The sequence below is a fragment of the Centroberyx affinis genome, unplaced genomic scaffold (genome assembly GCF_046629955.1).
Source record: "Centroberyx affinis isolate AG114_WGS23_722 - 3 ecotype Tasmania unplaced genomic scaffold, CSIRO-AGI_Caff_v1 ptg001425l_1, whole genome shotgun sequence".
Classification (NCBI taxonomy): Eukaryota; Metazoa; Chordata; class Actinopteri; order Beryciformes; family Berycidae; genus Centroberyx; species Centroberyx affinis.
The window spans coordinates 4024-22090 of record NW_027279902.1 but is presented as its reverse complement, the minus strand read 5'-3'; the positions used below and the strand labels follow the sequence as shown (position 1 = coordinate 22090).

The following is an 18067-nucleotide window of genomic DNA, read 5'->3' as shown; positions in this document are numbered from 1 at the left end:
ACTATGGACCACATCACAGGTAGGACACACAACAGCAAACACATTCTTTCAGCTTCCGCTCTCTCTGTGTGGTGCCCATTACATTTTTGGCCACCGCCAGAGCAATTCATTACCCTCACCATGCCCCTCGCAACGCAGCTCTGTTGGTATGGAAACGATTGCAAAAGAAAAGGTGAAGTAAAGCACATTAGTGAATTCAAAGCGGAGGAAAGTGCTTCTGTTGGAATAGGAAAAGGTTCCTTCTGTTTTGAAAAGGGCGGAGTGAGCGGTCAGAATGATGGAGGATGCAGCTAGAAAACAGCCAGGTGGAAACTGGGCTGAGACCGATTCAGACAAACAGATAAATTACAAAAAGTCAAAGTGGCTGCAGTGCTACGCATGAAGTTGACAGAATGACAGACAGTCAAATAGATATACAGGCACACACACAAAGAACCAATAAGACAGGTGAACATATAAGCATGAAAAGAGAAGGGGGTGGGTGGGACTGTGCGCATGTGTTTGTGTCTGGTGTGTGTGTGTGTGTCTGTGTGTGTGTGTGTGTGTGTGTGTGCGTGTGTGCGTGCATAGCACTGGGCCGGGAGTCTCCCAGGCCTATAATTACACCCTGGTGGGAGTGAAGCTGATAACAGAGGCCTGAGGAGATCAACGTCATATAGCAGGACGGCAGAGGAGGAGAGGAGAGGAGAGGAGAGGAGAGGAGCACGATACAAGAAGGGGATAGCGCACAACACAATAACCTTCCCCAACACAGACTTTTTCTCACTGACACTGCTCTTTCATTTCCTCCTTGATTGTTATCTAATGACCCCTGCAACACATGAGCATGCACATGCACGGACACACACACACACACACCTCCTGAAGGAGAAAAGTCACACAAAGCAGCCTCACGCAATCTTCGACCTCCATACAATGAAAAGCACCCACAGCGGGGGGTGGGGGGGTGGGGGGTGGGGGGAGTGACACTGTACCAGCCAGCGCTGAGTGACTGTACCCCTGATGACATCACAACAGTGACAGCGACAACAAAATATCCCATATGGAGTAAACAGTGTGAAGAAATGTTTCTCTTTCGACATTGCAGAGAGCTGTTGCTATGGGGACATGCCTCACACTGGGAGAAAATACAAAGTTGAGAAAACATATGTCCTTGAAGAACACTGTGCAACAGTGAATGGTAATATGTTGAATGTCACTGCACACCCACATTCTTCTTTAAAGGAATAGTTCACCCAAAAATGAAAATTCTGTCATCATCTACTCACCCTCATGCCAAATGAAACACAGGTGAAATGTGTTAGTCCATATAACACACAGGGAGGTTGCCAGCACAACTTTGTGGCAGCCTTCTCCAAAACAACTGAAGTCAATGGGGACCTGTTCTTTAGAGTTCCAAAACAAAAACAGCCAAACAATCACACTGTGAATAGAAAGACCTATACACCATTATTTGTTGCAAATCAATCAGCTGTACTTTGCACTAAATGATGGTGTAAATATACTGTAGGTCTTTTTGGAACTCTGAAGAACAGGTCCCCGCTGACTTCAGTTGTTTTGGAGAAGGCTGCTATCCCTGTGTGTTATATGGTCACCTGTGTTTCAACTGGCATGAGGGTGAGTAGATGATGACAGAATTTCCATTTTTGGGTGAACTATTCCTTTAAATCTTCAGCGCTGCGATATAGATTGGGGCGAACTTGAGCCACAGCCAGTCTTGTGCAGCTGGCAGGAACACACTATAAGAAGTTTGCTGCAGCATTAATAATAGATAAGGACAATCTAGAGTATGGCAGATTTAGTGTATTTGCGCAACACATCAAAAGTGATTCCTTTCCCTTCTCTTATAGTTGCTGTTGTAAATACGGCATAACAGGTATAACCACACCTAGGTTTACCCTTCATTTATAGCATTACTACATTCTTACACTCTGTTTTCGATGTACTCATGAAAGATAGATCTGAAGCAGAAAGTCTGATAAAGATACTACAATAAAGCGTAGACAGAATGACTGCAAAATGAAAAGCCTACATGGAAAGAACACGGAAACACATGATCTTCTCTCATGATTCCAAACCACATCCATTCAGCACAGGAATGACTTTGTATCTTTCAAATGAGCCAGCGCAATAGGAGGGAGGAACCAGGGGGAAGGACAGCGGCAGGGACCCTTCATCATGGTATTGTCCCAGGCCCTGTTAACCCTCCGGTGCCGTGCCTCTCTCTTCCACTGTCTCTCAGTGGAAACAACAGACCATTTACAGGTCTCTGACCCTCAGCCTCCTGCACAACAAGGGGAAATTAGCATTTATAAGACTGGCAGTCACTTCCCTATTCAAGCGATACAACCCACCTCCCGTCCAATGTGACTTGCTGGAAATCAGCCCAATGGAAAAAACAATGGAGCTCCTATTGAAGCAGAGGCTTTGTAAATTGAACGATCTGATATTGTTCCTGAAAATGGAAATGAACTGCCTAATGTTAAAAATAAGTAGAAACAGACCCGCAGTTTGCAGAGGTTATTGTTGCACCAGAATAATAAATTCATTCATTCATTCATTGACCTATACCTTATTCTTTTAAACCTGGCACGACTGTTTTCTGTGTGCAGGAGAAAACAGGCCAGTTGTTGAAAGAGTGCAGTGGCCTTAAGTGGGTCTTTCATCTTCCACATGGTTATTGAAAAACAAAACATGTGCCTCCAAGTGGCCCAATTAGAGGAGGTGGGGGTCAATGCTGTTCAGGACTAGCAAAGGGGAACACTCGACTTCGGTGAAAACTTTTACACCCTCTAGATCAGTGGTTCCCAAAGTGGGGTCTGAGGACCACCAGGGTTCCAGGGTGTTCCCAGCAAAATGAAAAATAGTTTTATTTCACTATTGTTTCACTGACTAGAGGTTAGCAGAATGAGGAAATGTGCAAGAAAAACGGATCTGATCACAGGTTTCCCTACTCTTACCTCCTCACCTACTGTATACAGTTATGTAATTATGTACCAAATCCTGCCTAACAACAACAAAACATCTTCTCAAATGCGGTTCTGTGGTCTAATGCATATCTCTGGATGTCTTCAATGTGAAAAGTCTGATATTCCCTGTTCTAGAGAACTTGCAGTGTGAAATAGCATGCAACATTACCCTATATTGATGATAATGTCATCACTACACAATGTAACAACTCCGTGCAAATTCTCCAAACATGTGACAGGCTTAACACGCAGCACGAGTTGACAAAGAGGGAAACGTAGCAGTAAATACAAATGTCTCAGTGTAATAACAGCGTAACCCAACTATTGAACAGTATTTCCTACGAGGATTTAAGTTGGCCTCATGTTTGCGAACAGAGCCGTTGTTGTGAAGCCAGAGTTAGTAGCCTGGGACACCGTTTCAAAGTGCCCCGAGCTCAGGAAACATAATAAAAAAAAATTATTCGTCGCCTGGGTAGACATGAGACAAAGTTTTAAACAGCTATTTTCCACACACAACTCACCTGCGATACTAAAGGAATAAGCGTCTGCTCCACCGAGCGAGTTTTGATTTCCAGACCGGAATCAAAGTTACTGTTGCCGCACGGAGATGAAGCCATTCCCGCCGAGCTCTCCCTGCCTGACACAATGCACTGAGTTTACCAAAAGCCTTCCCTTTCTGTTTTCCAGCAGCACACTGGTGTAATGGACTCCCTATTGCACACCAGGGTTTCTTATTTGGTTACACAGTCGTTTTTCGAGCGCCTCTCTAAGACAAGCATGCCGTTTTAATCCACTCTGGCTCGGTGGTTGTGCCGCTGCGCCCGCTAATGTCCATGTAGTTTACTCAACTACGGCAGGGAGCGGACTGCAGCACACCACTGTGGGCAACCACACACACACGCTCACACGCGCGCGCGCAAGCACGCACACCTACCATAGGTTTTCATTGCTGTCTACTTTCTCATGTCCCCAAACGGGGGGTCAACTACTTCCCCAGCAAAACGAGAAATAGTTTGATTTCACTATTATTTTCCTCCCTTAATTGAGTTTAGCACAATCAGAGAATGTATAAGGATGACTGTGACTATGTTTTAATCGTAGGTTTCACTCCTTACTCTTGCTGTCACCCCACCTACAGACTGTTATGTAGTTCTGTGTAAAGTTAGGATATATCAAACTACAAAATAATTCTCACATGGGGTGTCCCGGGCCAAAAGCATATGAAATGCATATGGTATAAAGTACATCTATTTGTGGGTCCTTGACATGAAAAAGTTCTGGAACCCCTAGTCTAGGTGATTTTAATTTTCTATAGGATTTTTACATTTGAATAGACTTGAATAGACTTATGCTCATAATGGCCACCATGTTATTGTGCTGTTCTTCCATGCTTATTTCATTGCATTCATTGCCCCTCAGAGAGGAGGAACGCTTCTACTCTGGTTTGATCCTTGAGACAAAGAATCCTATATTATCCCTCCAGAGACTGAGAAACCTATATCATCCTCTCAAAACGTATGCCAGATATACCAATTAAACCCAGCTATACTGAGCCACATGGGACAGCTCCATTGACTGGAATGCAATATTAAAAACTAAAATGTTAACAACTAGGACTGTCTGATGAAGTATGAATTCTCATGATCTTACTATCTGGGGCACAGTAGTGGGTGGAATAGGGGTACTGACTACAAGGGTCCCAAGCTGAGGGAGGGCCCTTAAAGTGTCTGGATTAAAATGCTTTTTGTGGTCCTCAAGTGTATATTTATAAATATTTTATACTTATATTTTGCTGCAACTGCGAAAAAACTCAGTTTTCTCAAAACTATGATACAGCAACTGTTGTGTTATAGAGACAAACTGGAACAAGCAGGAATAAAGGCATTGTTTTCCAGTGCAGACTAAAACAAAACTGTCCTCCCTAGACAGATTTTGAACAGGCAACTACTGGTGAAAGTCTGGTTATGAAAGCTGACTAGCACTATCATTGCCCAAAAACTATTGTTTCAATTAGGAATGTCGCTGATTATTGACCAGTAAATGAATGTGTGGAGGTTTTTGAGTTGTGGATGTTTGTTTTGAGTGCACCAGAGGTTCTTAAATATTGCAGCCCCGGACCAAAATGGGAAAAAAAACATAAGCCTTGTCCTGAGGTCCATGCTAATAACACATTGCTCCTCTTGTCGTTCTGTGGCCCCCCAGAACAAGACTTGCATCCATATTGGGACCCAATATTCACTGTGTCTGTTCATGTGCATCAGAGCCTGACTTAACTGCTGCCAAATTCCCAGTATCCTTAATCGGCCCCAATAGCTACTTCTAACTTTACAAGTGCAGCCACTGGATGACAAGTGGCAAGCAACACTTCATATTACCACCACACCAGATGGCTGATAGCAGATACGGCTTATAAACACTGTGGCACTGTTAGTACTGAGGGCTTTTGCTGCCTGCTTTATCATCAACTATGGTGGCTAGCACTTTTCTGTGTCAGCAGCGGAGGCAATGGCAGTGTGTGAGTGTGTTACAGTGTGTGTCTGTGTGTGTATGTGTGCGTGTGTGTAAGTGAGTGTGTGTAAGGATGCCTGCCACTCACAGCCCCAGCCTGTGTTTATTTAAAACCCCAGAGCTATGCTTTAGTTTAACCCTCCCTGTTTACATAGGTCACACACACATACACACACACACACACACACACACACACACACACACACACATCACGGCCTGCATCATTATGAAGGCATGCAAGCGGTTTGGCTGCTATGAGGACGCAGGGTTGTGTGTTCTGCTTTGATGAATGGTTCTACTACTAACTAGATAACATCTATACGGCTTTTAATCTGCTCTGAGGCTCACAATCACAACCAAGTGATAAAAGGAAAACATGTTGTGCTCAGGCTACTTGTATTGTTCCAACTTGTGTTGGCCCCAATTCTGTTCGTGGAAGACAAGTTCTAAGAGACAGAATAAGGTGAGAAATACGCTACGTTCTGCCTACAATGTTAATATCAACCAGTTATCACCTCGACAAACTGTTTCCTAAAGCTCGACAGCACAAACAAAAACAAGAAGTGTGCCTACACTCACAGAGTTTATCAGAAGCTGGGAAAAGGCTTGTTTTTCTGAGCAGTATCCCATTTGTTCTGGAATATTAAATATTTGCTCCTCTGCCTCTAATCTCTTTTAGGCACATTGCATTTTGACAATTTGCCTGAAAACCCCTACAAGCAGCAAGGTCCCTTTTGTGTACGCTCATCCGCACAGTCCAAGGGTATTACTCATTAAATAAAAGATGCTTATGCATTGTATGATTGTCTTGCTAACAGCTGCTACTGTCTTTCTACACGCTTCAGAAATGCTGACTTTTATTCTTCCCCTCTCTCTGTGTCGTTCCTCCTGGCTGTACAGCTCTTGGGACAGGAACTGCTGAGCCGAACGTAAAATCTTATGAAGAGATGGTGATTTTGCACACTGCAAGATGTAAAACGAGCGCTCTCCGTCACATCCCCTGTTGGATATGTAGATTCAAAGGTAGGATTTAGAGGTGGGATTGTGGTGGGATTTTGGAGGATTTTAAAATGTTTTTTTTTTCAGCATATTCTAAAATAAGTTTAACAACAAAGTTTGCACTTCAGGGAAACAATTCATGTGCCAGATGGCAGAATTGTGAGTCGTAGCCTTCATTACCACAACTCATACATTCACACACGCTTCTAAGGCGACGATAAAGCCCGGACCTGCTGACCTAATTACATAGATTAATATATTAAAAAAAAGATCACTCTGGAATATAGCACTTCAGGCTAGCATGGCCTTGGAAGAGACCTGCAGCTGAACCCACTCACTTAACAATGATGCAGTGACCGAACGGGCCTCTGTGAGGAGGAGGAGGAGGGGTCAACGCGAGGTGAAGCGTCCTGCTGGGCTGCTGCGCTTTTCTTGTTGACTGACCCAGAAGACCCTACAGACTTCCACAGTTTAAGGCTTCAGCAGCTGCCCTTCCATGTTAGCTGCCTTACAGGTGTTTATGTTAATAGGGAAAGATTACACTGTTTCTGGACCAAATAGTGACCACTGCATAAGAAAATGGAGACTTTTTAGATTTTTCAAGTAAAAAACAGCATAGAAAAGCAGCAGTGCTAATAAGGAGTGTCATCCGTCTGTCTGTCATTTGCCGCTCTCCCACTGCTGCCCTGCTGCCAGCTAGGCCCCCACAGGGACGAGGCTAATTTAATTGCATGTAAACAAAAACAGGCAGTAGCAAAGTGCCACACAGACAGCACCAAGCCCAGTAATCTCGCCTTGTTTTGCGTCCGGGTTTCCGTTGTTACATAATCACGGACACCCTGCACACACTCATTATCCCTCTGTTTCCATCTAGCGCTCTGTTGTCTCGTTTGTCTGAGATGCTGAGATGCGTTGAGCAGGTGAAAACAACAGTGCACACAAACACACACAGGGACATATAAACCTGCAGTACATTAATTAACACACTTGTGCATGTGCTGTATGTGTGCATGGAAGCATGCACGCAACCTCAAATACACTCACACACACACACACACACACACACACACACACACACTCATGCTGGTCTATATTCATCAGCCTGAATGGAAACTACGGTTTCAATGTGAGAAAAGTAAATGTGACTTTTTTCAGAGTGCTTTTTCACAGAGCTTTCCAAGGATAGGTTTGTGTTGGTGCTTTTTAAAATTAAAAATTAAAATAGTTATATTTTTTTATAGTTATATAGTTTGACCAGCATTCTAAAATGCAACACAAAGGTATTGACTTGCATGAATTGTGTTCATTCTACACTTGAGACACACATGAGAGGTATGTTTTATTAACTGAGATCTGACAAGTGTAACCTGTAACTAAAATACAAAGTTAATTTGTCCTGCTAGCCTGCAAACAGGCCCACAGACAGAGCCACAGACAGCAGTATACCGAAGAAGATATTAGTGACAGGGTGTTTCCCACTGCTGTTCCTCTGCGTCAGCCTCAGCCTTTCCTTACCTTTCCCTACTCCCTTCCTCCTCTTCCTTCCTTCCTTACCCCTTTGCAGCCCCACCTTTGTACAACTCTCCCTTCTCTACTTCAGCTGTGGCAGCCTTTTCTGGTGACTCCGCTGCTGCTCCATACTTCCAAGTGGCAAGTCCATCTATCTCAGTAGCAGCTCAGTCTTCAGTCTCTGGCTATCATGGAGGGATGAGCTCCCAGTTCTCCCAGTCAGCAGGTCATGGTGGTCAGCCCAATGTCAACAGGCGCATGGGGGGAGAGAGGAGGACAGCAACAGAGAGGGAACTTCTTCCAGTCTGTGTAAAACCAGACAACTAAATTATTTTCCCCCGCAACACTCATGCTGCATTAGTAAATTCTATCTTCTTAGAATAACATCCATATTGAATACTTTGAAATCTACAATGAAAATTGTATCTACAATAAAAATAAAATCAAACATATGCTGTCAGATGAAATCCACTTCATTGCTGTATACATCAATAATTTATAAATGCAGAAAATAAAATGTTTAAGAGTTGAGATGTCCATAAATGTTTTATTCATTAGTTGCATTATGCCATATTGCCACCCAAAGCTCAGTAACTCTGGATGTGCGTGTGGAGCCTGAAGGCTTCACGAGAGACTGGATAGTAATTTAAGGAACCAAAATAATGAACTTCATAGTTGTGGAAATAGGCAAGTAGTTAAGGAGTGATGGAGAGACTCTGTTTATCTTTTAATACACCCTGTTTCTTAAATGCACACAGGCACAGAGCGACAGAATATGAGTCAGGTGGACAGAAAGACACACACACACACACACTGTGGCTGCTGCAGCAATACCACTAATCACAAATCCATATACTGCCTGGTCTGCACTGTGGGTGTGTTATGGATTTGACCTCTCCGGGACTTTGTAATTAACGGGGACCTGTTCCTCAATCTGTCCGGCGCTGGAGCCAGATAATGAGCGAGCCATTTCTGATGCAGAGTGTGTCCACTGGCTGCATCAGAGACGCAGAATACAAAGTGTTCTCGCCGGATGACGCCATCGTTACCGGCCAGGGGAACTCTCTGTAGAGGGAGCTGTAGTTGAGGAATGTGAGTGGCAAGGACCTTTCTCACCCCATTGCAAAGGCACATTCATCTCACACAAAGCTGCATCCTTATACTAAAACAGCACAGGATTTTTCTTGAGTAAACCTCCTGTCCTCCTGCAGCAAGTCATATGATTGGAGCAAACTAATCGTGTAATTACATGAGCGTGTATAGGGAGATTTTACTGTAAGAGAAAGACAAATGCACAGTGGAAGCAAGAGAATAGGGCAGTTTTTTCACAGATGCAGCTGTTTGGCCGCCTCCCAGCCATCGTCTCCCTGCTATTGCCTCCCTGCCACTCCTGAGATGAGACCCACGGATGCCTGGGTCTCGTCCACAGAGAGGTCGTCTCACCCTGCCAAGTCTGTCTGGATGCTGTCTCACTCCGGCTGAGTGAGGAGAGACAGCAACAGTAAGAGGAGCACAATCTATTTTCTACCCAAAGTGTTGGTAACGATGCTTCTTCTCTGTCTGTCACACTCACACACACACACACACACACACAAACACACACACACACATACACACACACACACACGCACACACACCACCACCACACACACACTCCTCTCGGTCCCTCCCTCTGCCCTGCATACTATCCCTCTTTGTCTTTGCTACATTGTCATTTATCATATCGTCTCAAGGGTTCACAGACGCCATCACATTTTTGCCCCTGATCATGTCAAGTGGGAGCCTGGAAACTCCTTGTGACAAAAGTGTCGCCTCAACCTTTGAAATCCAAACGGCCCAGGGGCTTTTTCTAACAAGCAGGGCTGTCTGGCTGGCAGCTAGCTCAGCTGCGACCAATCACCCTCAGTCAACACTTGGCAAGGGGATAACAAACAGTCCGACACAACAGTGTGTATATTGGAGCATTTTCATTTGCAGTGCAGCAAATTCAGGGAACGAGTAGAAATGTAAAATGTCATGAGTCATTTGCTTTTAAATTACTGCCGATAAGTATATTTTATTTAGTTTTCACAACCTTTGCCTTGATCAGGCCGGGGCAAAAGAAAAAAATGTAATAGAATAAAGCTTCAAATATTTGACATAGACACAAGATGTGTTTGATTTACATTGCCTGGCTTGCTAGACAAATCAAGCACTCCTGATGTTGTACTGTCAACTAGTAAACTGTTTTGTCATTCCTTCTTTTTTCATACAGCTTATTGTGCCAAAAATGCATGGAATAGCCTTCAGTGCCATATCATGACACAGTAGCAGCAGGGGCAAGCAAAAAGATAATTCACCTACAGGAATCAATGATCATATTATTTTTATTAGACCTTCTTTCACTGAGTGGCTCAAATTACATTAAATTATCTTTACTATTCACTTGGTATTCACTTGATATCCCATTTTTTTTTATTAAAATTGTTTTATCCTGTGTTTGTAAAGCGTCTTTGAGCACCGATAAAAGCGCTATATAAATGTAATGTATTATTATTATTATTATTATTTTCTACTCGCCAGCTGCATTTTTGTCATTCTTTACCTAACTAAGGCCCGGTTAATCAATGGGGGGACTAAATATTCATAAGCCAGAAATGTAACAGTTAGTGAAGGCCTCATGACCATTTACATTGGCGCAGTATTCTCTAGATTTTGTGATAGTCTTACCCCATCTACTGGACTTTACCTGACAGTGCACTTTAGTGAGTGAATGTGCACTGTATTGTATTACAAACCCCTACATGTGTGCCCTATTATATCAGAATAAACGTAATAAAAAATATGTAGTATTTCGTACGTGAAAAATACCCCCGAATCACATTTTAATCTTAGTGCAGGTTGTTGTTGAATAGGGAGGGAACTTTTGGTCATGTGTCAGTTCAGCTACAGCCACATTTACGGTAACGCCACAACTTTACTGTCCAAGATGGCGGCGTCCAGGATGCAAACATGCCATGTTGCTTGCTGTGCAAACAGAACACCAAATGTTCTTTCTTGGAGTCGTGGAGGCACCATTGCTTTCGGGACATGTAACTCGGTGGCTCTCTACGACCCACAGGTAGGAAAATGCGTTGAAATGTTACGTAAAGTCAGCTAGCGCTAGTTGCCACAGCTACTTGGGTACCGGTCACTTCTTACTTGTAGCCTAAATAATATCACTAACGTTATGTGTATAATATCAAACTAGTTATTTATCTAAATGCACCTCGGTAAACACATGCCTTGTTATCGTTGTAGGAGAGACGTGTTGTCGCTGTCGTGAACGGCCACACAGGCAGAGTCAACACAGTCCAGTGGGTTCACAGAGAAGACTGTGGTGAGTGGGCTGAGGCTGGAAACAGATGGACTTGTCTCAAAATGGGTTGTGGATCTGTTTGTAGTGGGTTCCCGTGTCTAAATCACGATCACATTGTCAGCCTCCACAGCAAATATACAGGGATTTGTCTGAGACATGTGAAGGAGAGTGTTAGGATGTCTTAAGGAGCCATAATTTAATTAGTTTTGGTCCAGGGCTTTAAACAGTGAGTCAGTGGTTTAAATGGATCAAACTAGTCTGCTTCATTGTGGCTTGCTGTGGAAGTAATATCTGTTCTACCTGTGTTGTTGCTACTGTCACAGGTCCAGAAAGTCACATTGTGTCAGGAGGCTCAGACCATCTAGTCATTGTCTGGGAGGCACAAGATGGGAAGGTACGCCACCTGTCATATCAAATAAACTGTCTGACCCAGGATATCTCACTTATCTAAATATACCTTCATATCTGTGCTGCCTTTAAAACTTGTATTTGCTCTGCTATCCCCAGTTCGGCCAGTCAGTGGAGTGTAAGGGCCACACTGCTCCGGTGTGTGCTGTGGATGGCATCCACATGGAGGACTCAAAGATCCTGGTGGCCTCCTCAGCGTCAGACTCCACTGTCAGACTGTGGCTCAGCGATGGAGCCAAAGGTAAGAGACATAGGAAATTGATTTATAGGAAAAAGATTTATTAGTGTCAGATTAATGGAATGGTTAAGGCCATTATAAAGTTTGTATATAAATGATGACAGTGTTTTGAAATGGTAATGTAGGTGGTTTTTCGTTCGTAACCTGTTATCTCAAAGTCAGCTTCTTTGCAGGAATTGGGAAATTGTTTGGTTTTCCATTAGGTGTGCTTCATTTTTTATTTTTATATTTTGACGTACATTTTCAGTAGGCTGGCTTGGTTCCAAGGTTATTAAATATGTTTAATGTGTGGGAGGCAAGGTAAACTGCCAATTACAGTAAAAAAGGTGTGAGAGAGAAATGGAAGATGCTACATTATGCAGGACACAAATGACTGGCCATACTGTGTAATCTCTCTTGGTAATGTTTATGTTGCCTAAATGATGTAAACTGACAGATCAGAGCAACTATTCGTTTTAATATTGTTCTAATTAGAATATATTTCCATAAATTTTAATAACTAGGTTCACACAGTTATGGTGTTTTTCATGTAGTCATATTGCAATGTTGTTTCAAGCTGTCACCCATTACAGCTCGCCTTTGTTGCATTTTCTGTCCAAGTGTGCAGATGAACACTGATGCTACTTGACAGTTATGGAGATTAAGAGCATGTGTGTGTGTGTGTGTGTGTGTGGACTGGGCATAACCTTGGGGTATTTTTCCAGATGAAAATATGAGCTACGCTATGTTAGTGCCTGTGTGTGCCTCTACATAAAAGAAAAGAGAAGAAAATTAACCTTTGGACAAATGTTGCCCACAGGTGCTGTTATAAGAACCAAACCACAATTGCACCACTGCTCCCTCGAAGAACCGTTAAAGAAATCATAAGGGAGACTGTTGGTTTAGTAACACTGGTTGATAAAGTGTGCAGAGCCACAGAGTTTAGCATAATTTATTTTTTATTGTGTAGCAAGATTACTCATGGCACATTATAAAGGCTAATTCCATGTGCATGTGTGTTCCACAGCTGAGTGCCTCCACACCTTATCGTTCGGCAGCGGTTTCATGATGGATGTCTCTCTGGCACTGTTGCCAGGCAGCAGAGGTAAGCCTAAGCCGCTCCCGCACAGACATGCTTTACGTTGCACACCACACACACACACATACAGACACACACGTCTGTCCTCTCATGTTATCCATCTCAATTTGCACCACTTCTTTACTGCCTATAACTGAATGTCATATTCAAAATGCAATCTGTGTTTGAAGTAGCCTATCTCATGTCATTTTGCCTTTCTCTTTTACAAGCCTGTCCTCTGTTTGATGCTGTGCTTCATCCCTCCCTTCCCCCCTCCACCCCTCTCCTGTTTTATAAATTAGACGCAGATGTAAATATATGCAGCTCTTCTCGGTGAGTGTGCCTGCATGACAGTGTGCTAACCTAATCCTCACTTCTCACAGTTCCCATACTGGCCTGCGGAGGTGATGACTCTCGGGTCCATCTGTATGTGCAGTTCAGCGGACAGGTAAGCTCAGATCGATGGTTCTGGGGAAATTCATTCATGTATTCTGTGCCAACTCTTTCATTTGAATTTCTAAGGCTTGAGAAAAAAAAAGCAGCATTTGACATTGCTCTCTACCAGCTCCAGAAAGCCATGTCACTGCAAGGACATGAGGACTGGGTTCGTGGGGTGGAGTGGGCGTCCATAGGTGAGTGCCACTGTTTGATATAGTGGTAGTGTTACTGTCTGAAGACTAGGACCAGGCTTCATTTCAACAACACTGTGTTATTCTGTTATTCTAGCCTCTCTTTATAATCTGTCTGCATTGTCTGATGGTCTAACATTAATTAATTAAATTAAATGAAACTATCCAGCAAGCTAACAGTAAAGATGCTAAGCAGCCAGCGACCTAGCTTTTTAACTGGGTGGGTTTTAGCACCAATGATTGCTAACAAATAAGGCATTCCATGTGCAGAATTCCCTTTGCAGTGGTGTGGTGTTAGGCAGGATGACCTTGATGGCTAACAAAGAGTTTATCCACACAGTACACAAGCGAAGAGAGAGTTCTTACTTCTGACTGCTTCCGTCTTCACTGAAAATACCATCAGGCGGACTAGACTGCTTCTGTTTTTGGCTTGGAGTTAATGAGAGTGTCTCATTCAGACCAATCTCTTTTTTTCTGTGAGAGGCTTATTTTATTTAGACAAAACCGCGTAACGCTGCTAAACTATGGATAGCCGCATGAGATCCAGACAGAAACAATTTTGTTCAGCAGGTGCTCCCATTTCTCCCATAATTTCAGACAGTTGTATTCCCCGTCCTTGTGCATTTCCTCTTTAGTGGACAAGGGTTTTTTAGGCTGGAAAGCATGTGCAATATCTTCCTTCCTTCTCCATTATCTTCGGTGTATCTAAAGAAAGCGTGCAAAGCTGCAGAAAAAAGTGCACTTTGACCTCCTTGTAGAGCGGGGCAAGCAAAACGACACATTTCTCCTTAGTGGATCAGTAGAGCATCACAATATACTGTGTGTCGGATATCTTTAAACCAGTTATTTGAAGTCAAGTTCCACCTAGCGTGATATCCTATAGTATCATACTAGCACATGGCATTGTGTGGATTCCATCCAGGCTCCACTAATTGTGTAACCCTCTTCAAGGGCACTTCATTACTGCACTGTTCTGGCAGTGTAAAAGCTATTTCATCTCCTCAACCAGCCCTCTCCACCAGTGTCTCCTTCCCACTTACAGTCTACGGCCTACTCCACACTGCCCAGCTACGAGCCAGGAGAGACACACAGAGAAGTTCACTTATATGCACCATCCCATAGGAATCACAAAATGTTCACTGTGTCACTGTGATAGTAGTTTTTGAAATCATTCTCCTGTTTTTTTATGACTGGGCTAATGGCAACTTTCACATTCACTTTCCTCTATAATATCTGTGGAGCCAGTGGAGTGCAGGCTTAGAGGTGCAGTAGCTGTTAATCACTGAGGTTCAGAGCATGACTCTATTTCCCTCTTTTTGTTTCTGTCTTAATTCAATTTTCCTCCGACCTCAGTAGTCTACTCCCTTGTACTTGATTGAAATCAGCTGATTGTCTCTCATTCAACCAAGGGCTTGATGAAAGAAAAACAAAACCCGTTTTTCTCCTTTGTAAGAGCGAACCTCTCACCCAGTATAATCACACAATTTAAGTCGGAAGCAAATGCTCTACTGTGCATCAAATCCAGTCTTGTCAAATCCATAGCAATTCCACAGTCATGAGGCAGGGTAAGTTGAAGTTCAAGTTTCAACTTTATTTGTCGCCAATAGCTGATTTATTTTGCAGTATTAAAAACAGCGTTACATAAAAACATAAGACTGACAGGCGCAACAAATAACAGACAGTCAGTCGCCAGTGGAAGGTGTCAAGGCAGAGTTTCAGGCAAGTAGCAGAATAAATCATTGTCATCATTATCATCGTCATCAACATCATGACATCATGACTGACAAACAATCATGGCCTTCCTCCTCCCTGTGCCAGCAGTTGGGAGGCCTAAGGCAGTAGGGATACAGGAATTCTTTTGCCTGTTTTTCTTGGCATACCTAAAACACAAAATGTAAGGAATGGGCGCAGTTGGAGATAATTGCATTTGCTTTGATTACCACCTGATGTATATTTTGCTGAAGCTGCTGAACTGTACTCCTGGTATCTCTTCTCTCGAATGCCTAGATTACTGTACTGACAGATAATTGAAAAAGGCAGCACAGAATCAATACAAGCTCTATAAAACAAGGTCATCAGGGTCCTATCAACCTGGAAATTATATGATTTGATCATATATTATTGAAAGTCATCTTGCGGAGTTATCAAACATCTCTCTTCAATCTGTGTACTCATTTTTAATTATAACATAATTTTCATTCATCTCAAAGTGCCACAAGAACAGTAAAAACAAGTAAAACAATGGGTCAAAAGTAAACATAAATAAATTAATATAACATGGAAAGCAATAGGGGTAAATGCGGTGGAAAGGTAATCTAAAATGGCTTTCTGTAGAGGAAGGTTTTCAGGTGCTCTCTCCAACTTGTTCAGGTGGGGAGCTGTTATTAGCCAGCTGTTCACAGGACTGTCTCATCAGAGTGTGGCGGCTGTGTGCCAAGTCTGGGACGGACGCCCGCGCAGAGGACGATCACACCATCATCAAAATGAAAGAGGACGTTTTTGAAGTGAAGGAGAGAGGTGAGTGCCCAGTGCGGACTTGATTATAAAAGGCTGGTAATTAACCAAATGAAGACATACTGTTTTCGACGGTTTCATGGCACACGGGGGTCGCCGCCACCATAAGATGACCAAGCGTGTGTGTTTTTGCAAAGCTGTGTTTACGTGCGTCAGTGTAATGCATAGTGTAATTAATATTTCATGGAGCATTTAGAATCGCAAGTCGGTGTGCCATAGCAAGTAGAGGGACAACAGAAAAGGTTCAGACAGGCTAAAGCTCAACCAGGTCTGATCTATGCATACTCGCTTTTCTCAACTGCATTTCCTATCTCTTGTGTTCAGAACCTTTATATCCGCTTTATATGCTGTACTAACGGTATGTTTCTGGCCTCCCTGTGTTCCTGCTCCAGACGTGTCCGCAGTGTTTGCTGTGTCTCTTGAGACAGTCCTGGCAGGCCATGAGAACTGGGTCTATGGAGTCCACTGGCAGCCTCCGTTCTACAAAGGTACCTTGATCAAAACTTTAAAGGGAAGCATGAGGATTTTTTTTGGAGCCGGCCCCACTGATCACTAATGAAGCCTATTTTTAGGACAATCAAAAGGTTTCACACTGTTTTTGAGAAATTAGCAATATGTTTCTGCTAGAATTTGTTGGCAGTGCTAGTGCAAGTCAAACGGGGAATTAAACCTTTTCTTTCAGAATCACATATCCATATACATATCGTCTCTCCAAACGGTTCAATCATGTATTGTATTTCTACAGCCTGTGGAAGTAAATGGAATGGCTTGGGATGGAATGGCTTGCATGCAATGCTGAGAGACACTGTTTCTTTCCCATAGGTTTGCACTAGTATTGCTAACAAATGCCAACAAGAGATTGATGGCAATTTCTCAGAAAGAAAAACACTGGTGTGAAAAGTTATTGGCTCAAAGGAAAGTCTCAAAGGGAAAGGCTTCTAAACATGCTGAACCTTCCTTTCAGAAGTCTGGTTGGCTTAAAAGCTAACTGCATCAAAGGTAAAGGTAGAGCAACCCGCACACCAACTGGGCAGGGCCAAGCTGCCTCAAAGGGCACTCAATATGCTGAGATCAATGCAAAAATGTCTTCATTCATTAGGCGACATGGTGAAAAAAGTGCTCATGTCTGAAGTTAAAAGGCAGCAGATGTTTCAATCCATCAGACTATCCTCAGTGCAGTTACTAAAGATAATTTTAAATCCATTGTAGCTTCTGTGTACATCACATTAAACATGATTTTGTTTGTATACTGTAGGTAGAAAATGTTTACGTGATAGAGGGGTCAATAACAGGCCTGACTTGACTGTGTGTGCTGCTCCTGTGCTGATTCTCCAGCGTTCCTTTGTCTCCCCCTACAGGTGGCAAACTGCAACAGCCTCTCCGTCTGCTCTCTGCCTCCATGGACAAGACCATGATCCTCTGGGCTCCTGAGGAGGGATCTGGAGTCTGGGTGGAGCAGGTCAGTGTGGAGCATGCTGGAATACATGAGAGTGAATGCACATACACAGACTTCACACACGCACATTCACAAAAACTCACTCTGAATCACTCTCAATCGCTCTCTCTGAAGCGAAAGCAGAAGGGCATACCCAGATATGCGAGCACACACACACAGATCTACGAAGCGATTTCCCTCTCCATTTCTAGTAGCTTGCCTTTCAGTAGCTTTTGACATGATCTGGAACTGGAGCCTCCCCCCCCAGTATCCCCTCTCCCGCTGTCAGTGCCCCTGCGTTGGTTTCCACTCTCCCTGACATTGAGGTGTCAGGAATAGCAGTGATAGACAGTGATGAAGAGGCGCGGTGCCCGGCGCACCACTGTGAGTTTAGACAAGCCGAGGTTGTCCTCCCCCATCTTCCCTTCTATCACTCACTCACACCGAACCCCCTCTTTTGCAGC

At 43.4% G+C, this 18067-nt stretch overlaps 2 protein-coding genes across 2 annotated transcripts in view; one reads left to right on the top strand and one right to left on the bottom strand.

The window, feature by feature from the left end:
- ctnnal1 (catenin (cadherin-associated protein), alpha-like 1) overlaps positions 1 to 3621 on the bottom strand; it is a 48692-nt gene extending 45071 nt beyond the window's left edge. Inside the window, exon 1 of the mRNA XM_071526543.1 lies at positions 3491 to 3621. Within this exon, the coding sequence (XP_071382644.1) occupies positions 3491 to 3586 (96 nt within the window). The 5' untranslated portion in view covers positions 3587 to 3621. The remainder of the gene's footprint in view (positions 1 to 3490) is intronic.
- A 7332-nt stretch (positions 3622 to 10953) lies between these two features.
- Positions 10954 to 17627, top strand: LOC139650008 (elongator complex protein 2-like; the record flags this gene model as incomplete). The annotated part of the gene is made up of 10 exons (XM_071526536.1): positions 10954 to 11085; positions 11265 to 11343; positions 11646 to 11716; positions 11830 to 11971; positions 12975 to 13052; positions 13409 to 13473; positions 13591 to 13657; positions 16025 to 16171; positions 16561 to 16656; positions 17527 to 17627. Coding segments are annotated over exons 1-10 (978 nt in total), but the record flags the coding sequence as incomplete, so codon positions are not given.
- Between the last annotated feature and the right edge of the window lie 440 nt (positions 17628 to 18067).